Source organism: Marmota flaviventris, chromosome 5 (assembly GCF_047511675.1).
Source record: "Marmota flaviventris isolate mMarFla1 chromosome 5, mMarFla1.hap1, whole genome shotgun sequence".
Taxonomy (NCBI): Eukaryota; Metazoa; Chordata; class Mammalia; order Rodentia; family Sciuridae; genus Marmota; species Marmota flaviventris.
Window position 1 is genome coordinate 88,513,700 of NC_092502.1, and position 14,567 is coordinate 88,528,266.

Below are 14,567 nucleotides of genomic sequence, written 5' to 3' on the forward strand. Positions count from 1 at the left end.
CTGACAGATAAAAACTTATCTTGGTTTAGCCTAAGAATTTTCTTTTTCCATCAAAAATCTTATTTTTCCTTTAAAATCTTAAAAATAATTTATTTACCCACATTCTCAAGAATTTAGAGTGCTGCCTACATGCCAGACACTGCTGTTGACTTACTAGTGAATTAAGAAAACTTCCTGCACTTATGGAGATTATATTTTAGAGGAAGAAAACAACCAATAGACAAAAATAGATTGTGCTAAGTACTATGGATTAAAGTAGAGTTTAAGGGAGATTAAAACTATTGGGCTGAGAAGGGATGCTATCTTACACAGTATGAAGGAAATTTTCTCTTTGAAGGTGGTCTAAGCAGAGACCTGAAGGAAATAAAGAACATGTCATAGTGGAGGAAGATGATCCAAACTGAATAGAAGGGAATAATTGGGAGACCAGCATGGCCAGACTGAAGGAGGTGGGTGGAGACGGAGTCAGAGATTGCTGGTGGATTTATGACCCAGCATGTTGTGTATTATGAATACCTCTGTTTGGAATCATGACATTAATAGAACTTTGGAGATTTAGACTAAGAGTGTCTTAACATAAATATGTAGTATAATGTTAAATAGATCTTTGCCAATACAAGATAGATAGACAATAAATAGTTTTTGAATGTAAGTTCCTTCTACTTTTCAGCATAAATGAGTAGTCCAAAAATTGAACTGTTTTCCTCTGAGGCAGCTATAATCATTTAAACATAAACAACAGCAACACATTTCTACAGTTGAAAAATGACATTGGTGGTTGATAATTTTTTTTGTCAAGCAATGATGCCAATATGTGAAAGAGAACTACCTCAATGTTTTGGTTGAGTTTTTTGACGATGCTAGTGATGGTCTGTATATGGCTTTCTAGTAACTTCCTGGCAAGTGATTCCTCTTTTCGAAAGCCGTGGGTCCCTTGGAGACAAGAAGAGATGTCCTCCTTGATGCGGAAGGCTTGTTCAAGGAGGAATGCTATGGTGCGCTCCTGGTTGTTCAATCTGTCTTCCAGCTGACTTTTCTGAGTGTTTTGGATGACAGGAAGAAAAGGACGACCCCTGGTCAGGAAAAGGAAATACCAGGGGTGTTACAAGAATGAACTGGATGAGCCAGGAACCAGAACGTGCCTCCTCATGCTACTCCTTTATTTTCTCACCTGTGAGAAATTTGGTAGGACTTTAAGTTCTCACAAGGTTAGAATCTTGGGTTTATGTCTTGTCTAAGAAGCTAACCTGACTTTTGCCTTGATTTCATATCATGCATTTTTCATGTTTCCCAAGGAGGAATTATTCTATATACAATGACAGTAAAATTTTAAGCCAAATTGGTAGTGGTTGGGAGGGAATGGGGGATCCATAAAAGATAATACTAGAAAGCTTTTTCCATGATTTCTGCCTTTATATACACTTGCATAAAAACTCAACTTTAATCTAGAAAAATATCTAAATTCTTATATGTATAAAAGTGCAAAAGTGACTATATTAGAGTTTCCCAAAAGGTATGTCTTAGAATAGTAGTTAGTAAACTAATAGGCTACTGCACAAGAATTTTATGGTCAAATAAATTTGGAAAACATTGTATATCACATCTGTCTTTTGTGATTTACAACATGTTTATCACATTAATGTCTAATTGTATTGTTTTTGTTTGGATATGAAGTGTCTCTCAAAAACTTCTGTGTTGGCAGCCGAGTTCTACAATAACTTTAAAAAAAGAATTAATAGTAATACTCTTCAATTTATTTAAGGAAATAGAAAAAGAGGCAGCACTTCCAAACTCATTCTATGAGGCCAATATCAGCCCGATTTCAAAATCAGGCACAGACACATGAAAAAAAGGAAACTTCAGACCAATATCTCTAATGAACATATATGCTAAAATTCTGGCAAATTGAAACAAAAACATCAAGAAGATAGTGCACCATGATCAAGTGGAGTTCATCCCAGGGATGCAAATTTGGTTCAACATACAGAAATCAATAAATGTAATTCATCACATCAATAGACTTAAATATAAGAATCATATGATCATTTAAATAAATGCAGAAAAAGCATTTGACAAAATACAGCACCCATTCATGTTCAAAACACTAGAAAAACTTAGGACAACAGGAGCATATCTCAACATCATAAAGGCTATCTATGCTATGTCTCAGACCAACATCATTCTAAATGGAGAAAAATTGAAGGCATTCCCTCTAAAAACTGGAATTAGACAGGGATGCTCTCTTTCACCACTTCTATTTAACATAGTTCTTGAAATACTGGCCAGAGCAATTAGATGAAAGAAATTAAATGGATACACATAGGAAAAGAAGAACTCAAATTGGCACTGTTTGCTGATGATATGATTTTATACCTAGAAGACCCCAAAAATTCCACCAGAAAACTTCTAGAATTAGTAAATGAATTTAGCAATGTAGCAGCATATAATAAACACCCATAAATCAAATGCATTTCTGAATATCAGTGACAAATCCTCAGAAAGGAAAACTACCCGATTTACAATAGCCTCAAAAAAAGTAAAATACTTGGGAGCCAATTTAACAAAAGAAGTGAAAGACTTCTAAACAAAAACTACAGAATGCTAAAGAAAGAAAGAAAGAAAGAAGATCTTAGAAGATAGAAAGATCTATCTTGCTCTTGGATAGGCAGAATTAATATTATCAAAATGACCATACTACCAAAAGCACCATACAGATTTAATGTAATTCCAATCAAAATCCCAATGACATTCCTCATAGAAATAGAAAAAGCAGTCATGAAATTCATCTGGAAAAACAAGAGATCCAGAATAGTTAAAGCAATCTTTAGCAAGAAGAGTGAAGCAGGTAGCATCACTACACCAGACCTTAAACTATACTACAGAGCAATAGTAACAAAAGCAGCATGGTATTGGCACCAAAACAGACTGGTAGACCATTGATACAGAATAGAGGACACAGAGACTAACCCACAAAATTACAATTATCTTATATTAGACAAAGGCTCCAAGACATACATTGGAGAAAAGATAGCCTCTCTTCAACAAATGGTGCTGGGAACACTGGAAATCCATATGCAACAAAATGAAATTAAACCCCTATTTCTCATCATGCACAAAACTCAACTCAAAATGGGTCAAGGGCCTAGGAATAAAACCAGAGACCCTGAATCTAATAGAAGAAAAAATAAGCCTAATCTCCATCATGTAGGATTAGGCCCTAAATTCCTTAATAAGACTCCTATAGTACAGAAATTACAATCAAGAATCAATAAATGGGATGGATTCAAACTAAAAAGTTTCTTCTCAGCAAAATAAATAATCTGTGAGGTAAACAGAGAGCTACATCCTAGGAGCAAATTTTTACCCCTCACACATCAGATAGAGCACTAATCTCTAGAGTAAATAAAGAACTCAAAAAGCTAAGCACCAAAAAAAACAAATAACCCAATCAACAAATGGGCCAAGGACCTGAACAGACACTTCTCAGAAGAGGATATACAATCAATCAATAAGTATATGAAAAAATGTTCATCATCTCTAGCAATCAGAGAGATGCAAATCAAAACTACTCTAAGATATAATCTCACTCCACTCAGAGTGGCAGCTATTATGAAGACAAACAATAAGTGTTGGCGAGGATGTGGGGAAAAAAGTACACTCATAAATTGCTGGTGGGACTGCAAATTGTACAGCCAATATGGAAAGCAGTATGGAGATTCCTTGGAAATCTGGGAATGGAACTACCATTTGACCCAGCTATCCCTCTCTTCGGTCTATACCCAAAGGACTTAAAAACAGCATACTACAGGGACACAGCCACATCAATATTAATAGTAGCACAATTCACAATAGCTAAACTGTGGAGCCAAACTAGATGTCCTTCAGTGGATGAATGAATGAAAAAAAATATGGCATATATACACAATGGAATTTTACTTAGCATTAAAAGAGAATAAAATCATGGCGTTTGCAGGTAAATGGATGGCTTTGGAGAAGATAATGCTAAGTGAAGTTAGCCAATTCAAAAAAAAAATGCCAAATGTTTTCTCTGATATAAGGAGGCTGAATCATAGTGGGGGTAGGGAGGGGGAGCATGGGAGGATTAGATGAATTCTAGATAGGGAAGAGGGGTGGGAGGGGGCAGGGGATTAGCAAGGATGGTGGAATGTGATGGACATCATGATCCAAAGTACATGTATGAAGACTCTAATTGGGTGTCAATGCACCTTATATACAGAGATATAAAAAATTGTGGTATATATGTGTAATAAGAACTGTAATACCAAAAAAACCCCAAAGTACATGTATAAAGGCATGAATTGGTGTGAACATACTTTATATACAAAGATATAAAAAAATGTGCTCTATATGTGTAATAAGAATTGTAATGCATTCCACTGTCATGTATTTTAAAAAATAAAATCAATAAAACTGAAAAAATGCAAGCAAAAATAAATGTTGGCGAGGATGTGGGGGAAAAGGCACATTCATACACTGCTGGTGGGACTACAAAATGGTGCAGCCAATATGAAAAGCAGTATGGAGATTCTTTGGAAAATTGGGAATGGAATCACCATTTGACCTAGGTACCCCTTTCCTCAGTTTATACCTAAAGGACTTAAAAACAGCATAATTCAGGGACACAACCACATCAATGTTTATAGCAGCACAATTCACAATAGCTAAACTATGGAGTCAACCTAGATGTCCTTCAATAGATGAATAGATAAAAAATGCAGCATATATACACAATGGAATATTACCGAGCAATAAAAGAGAATAAAATCATGGCATTTGCAGGTAAATGGAGTTAGAGAAGATAATGCTAAATGAAGTTAGCCAATCCCCAAAAACCAAATGTCAAATATTTCTCCAATATAAGAAGGCTGATTCATAGTGGGGTAAGGAGGGGGAGCATGGGAAGAATAGAAGAACTCTAGATATGGCAAGGGAGGAATATTGGGTTAGAAATGATGGTGAAATGTGATGAACATTATTATCCAAGGTACATGTATGAGGACACGAATCAGTGTGAATATACTTTGTATACAACCAGAGATATGAAAAATTTGTGCTCTATATGTGTAATATGAATTGTAATGCAGTCTACTGTCATATATAAATTAAAAAAATAATAAAACAGTGAAAAAAAACAAAAAAACTTCTGTGTTGGGCTGGGTATAGTGGCAAATGCCTATAATCCCTGTGGATCAGGAGGCTGAGGTAGGAGGATTATGACTTCAAAGTAAGGTTCAGTATCTTAGCACCCTGTCTCAAAACACTAAAAAAGGGCTGGGGATGTGGCTTAGGGGTTGAGCACACCTGGGCTCAACCCCTCAAAAAACAAACAAAAAATCTCCTACATTAATATAGGAGGTGAAATGATTAGATCTAAGAACCTTAACTTAAACCCGTGGATTGATCCATTTGATTAATAATTTGAATTACTCTTTTATTAGCAAATAAGAATTCTAGGCAGGTGGGCTGTGTCTACAGGGAGTGGGTCACTGGGGGCATCCCTTGGGGATTATACATTTCTTCCTGGCCCCTCCTATTCTCTTGGTGCTTCTTGGCTACCATGAGCTGAGCAGTTTTCCTCCACCATATCCTTCTGCTACATCTCAGACACAGAGCAATTGGGTTGACTAACTGTGAATTGAGACCTCTAAAACCATGAGCCCAAATAAATATTTCTTCCCTGAAGATGTTTGTGTCAGGACTGTGAACTGAAATCTGTGGAATTGTGAGCCCAAACAAACTTTTCTTACTCTAAGTTGTTCTTATCAGATATCAGGTAAGAAAAATAACTCATGTAGTAGTTAAATAACTAGTCCTAGGCCATCAAATTCCCATGGCTAAAGCACTTGATTATAGTCCCTAAGAATAGGTCACTTCCAAAGCTGATGCGTGCATTGATTTCTGACCTCGCACCAGGTCAATATTTCATCAGGTCTACATAAGAGTTAGAAGTTTACTTTCAATTTGTCTCTAATGCTGTTAAGTTTCTTGAGGACTTTGTATGACCTTATGTCCCAGTAGAGAGGACTTTGGATGTTCCTTCTTCAATCGTCCCTTTTTAACACTGAGCTTTTTCATTAGCTTTCAGTTGAAGAAATGCTTCAGTATCACAGCTATTTTATGTGGCATTACCAGGATTTGATCCAAGAATTCTGAAATGTAGCCTAAGATAATTCTCAAGATGCAAAATATTTTATGAATATCATTAGAAGAAGACAGACTTAAAAAGAGAAGGGAATTTGACCTTTATTAAGGCTTGGGAATAAAATGATGAATAAGACAAATAAAAACAATTTCCTGTTCTGTAGGAAACATCTACTTATATGCTTATGTAGATGTATAAATATATAGCATATATATCTTTTAAAAGTGACTGAAATACATACTGGATCATAAAAGCCAAGGCCAAGTAGTTTAAACTATTCCCACTGCAAAACCCAGAATATCCATTTGCAGTGGGCTAATAATATTTCCCTGGAATTAGAATGTACTGAAGACAGAGACTTTTGGATCAAAGCATGAACACTGGTATTTTTCTGAAGACTAAAAGTGTTAGTGAGAGTTTGACTTCGTTGTGTAAAACAGAAACCCACAGAGGATCCTAACACATAGGATTTATTTGGCTTATGTAACAAGAAGTCTAGAGGTTAAGTGAAGAGGTTTGGTGCAATTGACCAAGGAAGTGGTCCAGTATCCAAGTGCCTTCCAGCTTCCTGACCCACTTCAGTGTGTAACTCTTACCTTCAGTGTGTCAAGGTTGTTGTTCTATGTAGTTGAGTTCATATTTCACACAGAAAAGGTGGACAGCCAGGAATACAGTGTGTGTGCCAGCTGTTTGTCCCACCCCCTGTTTTTTAATTTGAGAAAAAGCAAAAAACAACTGTTCTAAAGACTCACTAGACTCACTATGACACTTTGAGTGTATTTCATTGGTTGAAGTTGTGCCATATGGCCACCTCCTGTGACTTTTTTTTTTTTTTAAATTGGGCACATTGTGGTCTTAAGCAAAATTAGGACTTTTATTAGCAAAGAAGAGGGGAATGCAAACATATTGGATTGGCTACCAGAGGCATTTGCCATGTGCAGTTTTTCTCTTTCTTACCTTTAATTTTATATGAAACATTGTTAAAATAATTTTAAAAGCAAGAAATTGATTTCTTCCTCATTGCTTTCTATGGATTAATTACAACCAAGATTTCTTAGGCACTGCCTGAAGCTGACTAAAAGTTAGCCACAAATATTATTATTACCCTCATGATGGACAGTGGCCCACAAGTATCAGGGTGTATGAAAGGCAAGGCTCTAACTGACCATAGTGGGTCAAAAGAAGAAGAGCTCTTGCTATACAGATAAAGAAAATACAGTAACACATTACTTGTTTTTGGTTTAGTAGCTTTACAACTTCAATTTCCTAAAATGCTATTCACTAAAAATCTAATGAAAGCCCTACATATAATTACATTTTTATTAGATACCTTAGGAAACATTTTAAAATACAGATGAAATTAATTTTAATGTATTTTGTTTAACCAAAAATATCTACAATGTTATTACAGCATGCAACTAAGATGTACTTTTTTATCGGGATATCTTACATTATTTTTATACTAAACCTTTCACCGTAGATCTTTAAAATATACTGTGAATTTTATGCCCACTTTAAATTGGACATATAAGTACTCAATAGTCACATGTGCTCAGTGAATATTGTTTCAGACAATATAGTTCTAGAAGCTGAGAACCAGAAAGTAGAAAGAAAATGTCACGGAGCAAATAAGAGCATTACTGCCATGACCATAAACTACTTTACAAATACAGTAGACAATTTCTTCAAGTCCTTAATATAAGCCAGACATTCTGGCTACTGCTTTAAGTGGTTAATTTGTTGGATCTTTATAATAACCCCATGAGGGATGTATTAATATTACCCCATTTCGAAGATGATGAAACCGAAGCTGAGAGGGATTAAGTAACTTGTCCAAGGTTACCCAGTTAACAAGGGTGGAACCAGTGTTTAAGTCCAAGGATTCGATTCTGGAGCTGATCCTATAGTATACACATAGATGAAGGCACCTCCACCCTTGGCCTCAACATTGCCCTTGGAATGTGATTGCTCTATTTTGCCCACTCTTCTAACGAGCCAGGTCAGATGGCTTCTGGAGCTACATAAACTGAATACTTGAAAATTCTATGCTGCAGAGAGGGCTGTGTTCTAATAGCTGGCAGAAATGATAGGTTAAAGACAAAGATTAATCAGAGTCATAAGTTCAGTGAAAAGCAAAGCAAATTAGAAAGGGAAAAATTCACAGGCCAAGGCTAGAAGTGCAGGAGCAAAGACATGTTTAAAATCCTGACAGCCCTTCTCAGCATTAGTATGTCATTCCTTCCTTCCCTTCATGGATAAACTTCTTGAAGAAGCAACTAATTTTGTGGTTTTCAATACTTGAGATTCACTCCTCATGCTATGACCATCATGTCCCTGGAGCACTCTCTCTCTCTCAATCCCTCTTACTCCTCCCTCACTCATGTTGGGGGAAGCTAGCTGCCATGTGAGCAGCAGCCCTGTGAAGAGGTCCATGAGGTGAGAAGCTGAGCCCTCCTGAGACAGCCAGCAGGAGCTGAGGTGTCCTGCCAACAGCTGTGTGAGTAAGTCTCCCAGGAGTAGGACTTGCAGCCCTGTCCAGCCTCAGACCACAGCAGCTCTAGCTTTCATGTCTTGCTACAACCTCACGAGACATGCTGAGCCACTGCTGGGCTTCTGATCCACAGAAACTGTGAGTTGAATATCTGTTTTATGCCCCTGAGTTTTAGGATGCTTTGCTACCCAGATAACTAATACAAGTAGTTTCTATGTGAAATATGATGGCGGGGGGCGGGGGTGCAGTCTGAGACTAAAATGATGATTCTGGACAGAGAGGAAGAAGATATTATGGAGCTTAAGTAGCTAGAACTTTTGGAATAGTTTAGAAACGGGGTTAGGAAAGGCAGAGATTTTAAAATTTCTGAGTTAGGCTTAATGAATGATGGTAACTTTCATCAAGATTGAAGTTTAAAATATTAGATTCAGGGGAAGAAAATGAACTTGAGATATTCGTAGGTCATCCATATAGAGTTGCCTGTTGAATAGTATGAAGTGTGTCTAGCCATAGAGATTGGGATGTTATCTGAAAAACAAAGGATAGTTGAAGACTTGGGTGAGGATGGTGAGATTGACAGAGTTGGAGGAAGTGTGTGTGTATGTGAGAAGTGATGGGGAGGCATGCTCTGAGAGACTCATAGAGTGAACCTTTGTCCCATGGAATATCCTGCCATCCTCCATGCCCAGAATCCTGGTGCCCCTGAAGAGCCCTGGATTAGAGGCTGCCTGTAAGACTCCACTACGACTCTGCTCAACTCTGCTTTTGGGAGTCAGAGAACTCACTCAGTTTCAGCCTCCTTGGAAAATTGAGGCCTGTTAGTGAGCAAGAGAGGTGAGAACCAGGGTGAGTGCTGAGTACATCTGCCCCAGAGGAATATGACAACTCATATGAGACAAATCACAGAAAGAAAGGAACTGAATTGCCCAATTCCTCATGGGTGAAAATTCCTGGGTTGACTATAGTTTTGATGAAATGAAGAATTAGCATGACTACAGCCTTCCCATCCTTTCTTTCCCATAAAGGCTTGAAGGACCTTGACAAATACTGTGAGAATACTGTGAGACACTCTGTGACCACGTGGGACCTGTTTTGAACTAGTGAATGAGTTGGATAGTGCAGTGGGCACTCTAATGTGCCAGCCTACTGCACTTTCAGGGAGGAAGGATCCCTTCACTGCTGGGAGTACTGCCCGCTGGCAGACCTCAGTGGTTGGAACTGTCTCAGGTAAGTGGTCGCCTTCCCAAGGTCATGCCCACTTCCAGGAACACCATGCCTTCAGAGGTTGGTCAGTGTGGGTGTAAAGGCCTGGTACACTTCCTCTAACCAAGAACAACTTTGAAGGTTCATCTCAGCTTCAGAGCTCTTATGAATTCAGCTGAAATCTTCATTGGAATCTGTCATAGCTCAACTTTCCCTTCTGCACATTCTGTCTTTTGCTTCCTTTCTACAGATGATGATTTCAGTGTGCTCCAGAATGAGGCATATATTTATCAGCCTCTGTCTTGGTGTCTTTTTCCTCCATGTCCCCACCTGAGCCAGATGCCCGTGTTGGCCTGAAGCAAGAGACAGCTCAGCCTGCCCGTGGAGCATAACCAAAGAGGGAATGATGTAGGTTTGCTCTCACTGCTGTTTCTTGGTTGCTTTGAGGCAAACTGTTCCTACTTATGTGACATTTCAGACTGTGGTCTAGGTGTCCTCTAGAAAGATCCGGCAGAGCACAGGGCCTCTGTCAGCAAGTAGTAGTAACAATAATGGTAAACTTGAGGAACAACTGACCCCCTGGTAGTTGCTTCCATGCAATTTCACCTGCAAATGCCTCAAGAGTGGCTTGTTTCTTCCTGAAGAGCAAAAAGTGATCATGTGGCAGAAGTTATTTTGTAGAATGGGGAAGGTTTTTTTTTAATATAATTTTTCTGGAATCTGGCTTTTTTCAACCACACTCTACTACCCCTGGGCTCACTGGAGCTGACAAGACCTCATGGAAACCAGGGTCTGATTGAAATCCCCAGGACAAAATGAGTTCATCGAGCATTTGAGGGGATAGCCTTTGGAAAACCACTAGACAACAAGACTATTCCTACAACTATTCCTACCAAAGAGAAATACTAATACTAAAATGTGTAAAAATTTTTAAAGATTAATGGAAAATATTAAGGGGGAAGATATTAACAAACTAAAAAAACTATAAATAATAAAAACAAATAGAATTAGGCATGAAAACTACAATAGTTGCAATAAATAAAAATACCTTCCCATAGTTTCTCCCATTGGAAGCCTGAAAATTTTTCTTCTTTGTCTCGTCACTTTAAAATTTATTGCCCTTTGTTAAAAATATTATTTAAACAAGGCTCCTAAGCTACTCTGAGATAGTAACTCTTCTCCCATGTGATTTACACTGTTTACGTAATAAACTTGCTTTTTTGTGGGCCTTGTTAATAGGCCTCCTGTTCCCCCAAATCTGTTCTGGCCATGAATTAAGGGTTAAGAAAAGAAACTATTTTCCACCTCTTTACTATTCAAACGGCCACAGCAGAAATAATTCCTAGAAGTGTCTTCAGGTTCCAACTTAGTTCTTCCTTTCTCGGTCCTGGACACCATTCTCTTCTAGTTTTGCCTCCTAATGAAGAATGCACCCTTCTAACTAGTGGCTACAGTGGTTTTTCCCAAGTGTAAAGGAGAGCACTTCCTTACTTAAAATGCTCCTGTGGCTTATCCATTTTCTGAGAATAAAGTCCTCACTCTCCTTTCCAGCTTCCTCTCCTCCCACCCTTCCCTTCATTTATTCTTATTCAACCCCACACACTTGCTCTCCCTCAAGCACACCTAGCTGTTTCCTAGCTCAGAGCCTCAGCATTCGCTTTTCCTTTTTAGTTTGCTCTCCCCTGCACTCACTTCATGGCTGCCTCTTTTCCATTGTTTAGTCTTCAACTCCAGTACCCACTTCTGAGGCACCGTTCCCCCAGTCACTTTCTACCATAACACCTCATTTTATCGTCTCCATAGCATGTCTTTACTTGCTTGTATTTATTTCCTGTTTTCCTTCATTAACATAAGACCTCTCTGCGTCAGGCACTTTTCTTACTTGTTTCCCAAAGCATCCCCTATGGGAAACTATATGCATGGCACATGGTAGGTGATCAATAAATATTTGCTGCCTGACTGATTTTTCAAACTTGACAGATCTCTTAAGATTCAGTTGTTGGATGAAAAAAAAAATGACTCCATAAAGCCACACATTATTGGCTCGAGGCTTATATTTACTTTCATAAGCAATATTAAATAGCCTCAGCCTGGGTGGTGTTCCCATTTCCCATTACTGCACATCCAAGGAATGAAGAAGGCTTTGCTAAGGGGTTTCATTAGTCAGATTTCACCTACCTCTCATTTGGCTCAAAACTGTTCTTCTGGAAAATTACCAAATGGTACTCATTTATATATAATATATATATAATCCATTCCTCTAAACCCCACAATGCTGACAGTGCTACCCTGGATTGCTGTCTGAGCCAGAGGCAGAAGGGGAGAGAATGTCAGGCGCTGCTGATGGTGACACGTAACCTAGCAGTGGACTGCAGATTTGCTCATTATTTTCTTTGTGCTAGTACTTCTTTCTGGCCTGTAAACAATATGCAGGCTGAATTTGCCAGTGAAGGCTTTTGATCTCCGAGCTTCATTTCTAGACAGACATTATTAAATTATGCTGCACCCTCACCCCAACTGAGACATTTTCTCTTAGATGATCTGGTACACTGTTGGCTCCCTTCCTCATAACCATTCCCTACTTCTACCTGATTTGATTCATTCTCCTGCCTCTCCTGTCCTAGGGGGTATGTGTGGTAGGGAGAACTCATTCTGATGGTTCCATTCTTCTGGGTTGAGAGGCAGTTGGTTTAAATAGGAGCATGTGAAGCAATTCTGGTCAAGGAGGTAAAAGGAGACACTTGCTGGGGGCACCTGGGTAAGCTTTCTTGAAGAGAGATATTGCCTTCTTTACTAAGTGTTGTTGTGTCCGTGTGTGATTCCTGGAGCTGCAGAAGGCATCTTGTGATTCTGAAGGAAAGGGAATGGCAGGGATGGAGTACAGAAAACACCCAGTTGCTTGATGATGATGTTAAGTCCCTAAATTAGCCAAACCCTAGACTTAATTTTTGTTACATAAGCTAATCAGTGTGCTCTTATATTTAAAAAATGTTGGTTGAGGTTTCTGTTATGTGTATGTAGCTAAAAACACTGTATCATAACTTATCAGTAATAATGTCAGTTGAAATAAAAACGTATCAGTTGATAAGTATTTACTTAATATCTACTCTAGTTCCATGCATAATATATAATGGTTCTATCCTTCAAAGAATAGTCCAATTCAATGATTTTCATAAACTTGACTTTACGGGGTGGGGAAGACAGGAAACTTGTAAAAATACTGATTCCTTGGCTCTGCCATAAACCTGCATCATAATGTTGGGGTGGATCAGGAGAGCAAGGTAATGAATGTATCTTAAGTACTTAGCAATTCTAATGTATTCTGGAGACAGAACATGACTGATTTAAGATTGCTTGTGTGAATCAGCAAATCATATAAAGCAGGATGCACAGTGAAGTGCTGATATGTAATATGGAATATGGGCTGTACACTTTGTAGATACTCAGAAACAGCTTGGTCAGTTGGAAAGCAGAATAGATTGAGGGTAGAATACAGGCTCCATCACTTACCAGCCAAATGTTTGAGTTGCTTCATTTTTAAACAGGGCTGATAGGTCCCACTTTGCTGTATGTTTTTAAGTTTAGAGACAACAAGTGAGATGACCATAGTAGGTAGCAGTGAAACCAATGCCATACTGCTGTACAGTTTAGGGAGGGCCCCCACACACTCACTCTTGTGGAGTGCTGTATGTAATCAAGCTGTATCCAGGAAAAGCAAAGAGGAAGCAAACCTAAGCCAGCAGAGGGATCAGTGGCACAGGGCTGCCACCTTGCTCACATGCAAGTTTGTGGTTTTGTCTGTCATAGCTAGTCTCAATGTTTTTTCTATTTGGCACATTGAAGAAGCCTCTAAGCAGGGCAGCACCTACTGTCATGCACACTGATTTGCATGCAACCATGGAGACATGAAGTGAAATACACAAAAGCTGGACTACAGTTATTTCTTTTCCTTTAGTTTCTAAAGTTTATTTTTTTAAAGTTATATTTAAATATTTAAATAGAGCTTTCTTTTTGAAAATTCTTTTCATGCCACAGATTTTCTGTCAATTGGGATATAATTATTATGTTTATTAAGAATGCTCAATGAAGTACCAATGAAGCACTGTTTAGTTATATTTATATGATTAAGATAAATTTAGGACTTACATTTTTTTCCAATTTCTAATGCTATAAGGCAAGGGAATATTCATTTTCAGTTGCCCTTTCTAGAACAACAACTGTAAGAACAAACACATAACCATCTTCAAGAGAAATTCTTAAAGAAAAATATTATTCAAATCATCAAGTTACCCAAAAGGTTATAACCCAAGGCCTTTCACTAGTAGCAAGGTATGGCCACTAAGATTCTAAAATTACATAATTTAAAAGCCAACAACCTATGTGCTCTATTAGTAAGCTGTATTAGTAGAACCTCTATTTAATTTAATTGCTCAAGGAAAAAAATACCTGAGATTTCAGACTAGTCCACATGGAGGTAGTAGCCACAGGAGAAAGAACTCCTAGAGGGCCTTTTCAGAGATTTTTGGACTTTGCCACTGATTGTGTAGCTGACAAATGAATCTGAACAGATTTTCCACATACTCTGAGTTCTGTTTCTCTGCAATTCGGTGTGACTTACACCAGCTGTGCCGTAGCTGGCAGAGGCATCAGTACATGAGCCTCTCACTTTGCTGCCTGTTCTGTCCTTGTGAAGAGAGCACTAAATTTACT

The 14,567-nt window shown here is 38.2% G+C and overlaps 1 protein-coding gene across 1 annotated transcript in view; it reads right to left on the reverse strand.

The window, feature by feature from the left end:
- Fam81b (family with sequence similarity 81 member B) overlaps nucleotides 1-14,567 on the reverse strand; it is a 72,468-nt gene that overhangs the window by 42,837 nt on the left and 15,064 nt on the right. The window contains 1 exon segment of the mRNA XM_027927503.2: nucleotides 830-1,073. Within this exon segment, the coding sequence (XP_027783304.2) occupies nucleotides 830-1,073 (244 nt within the window).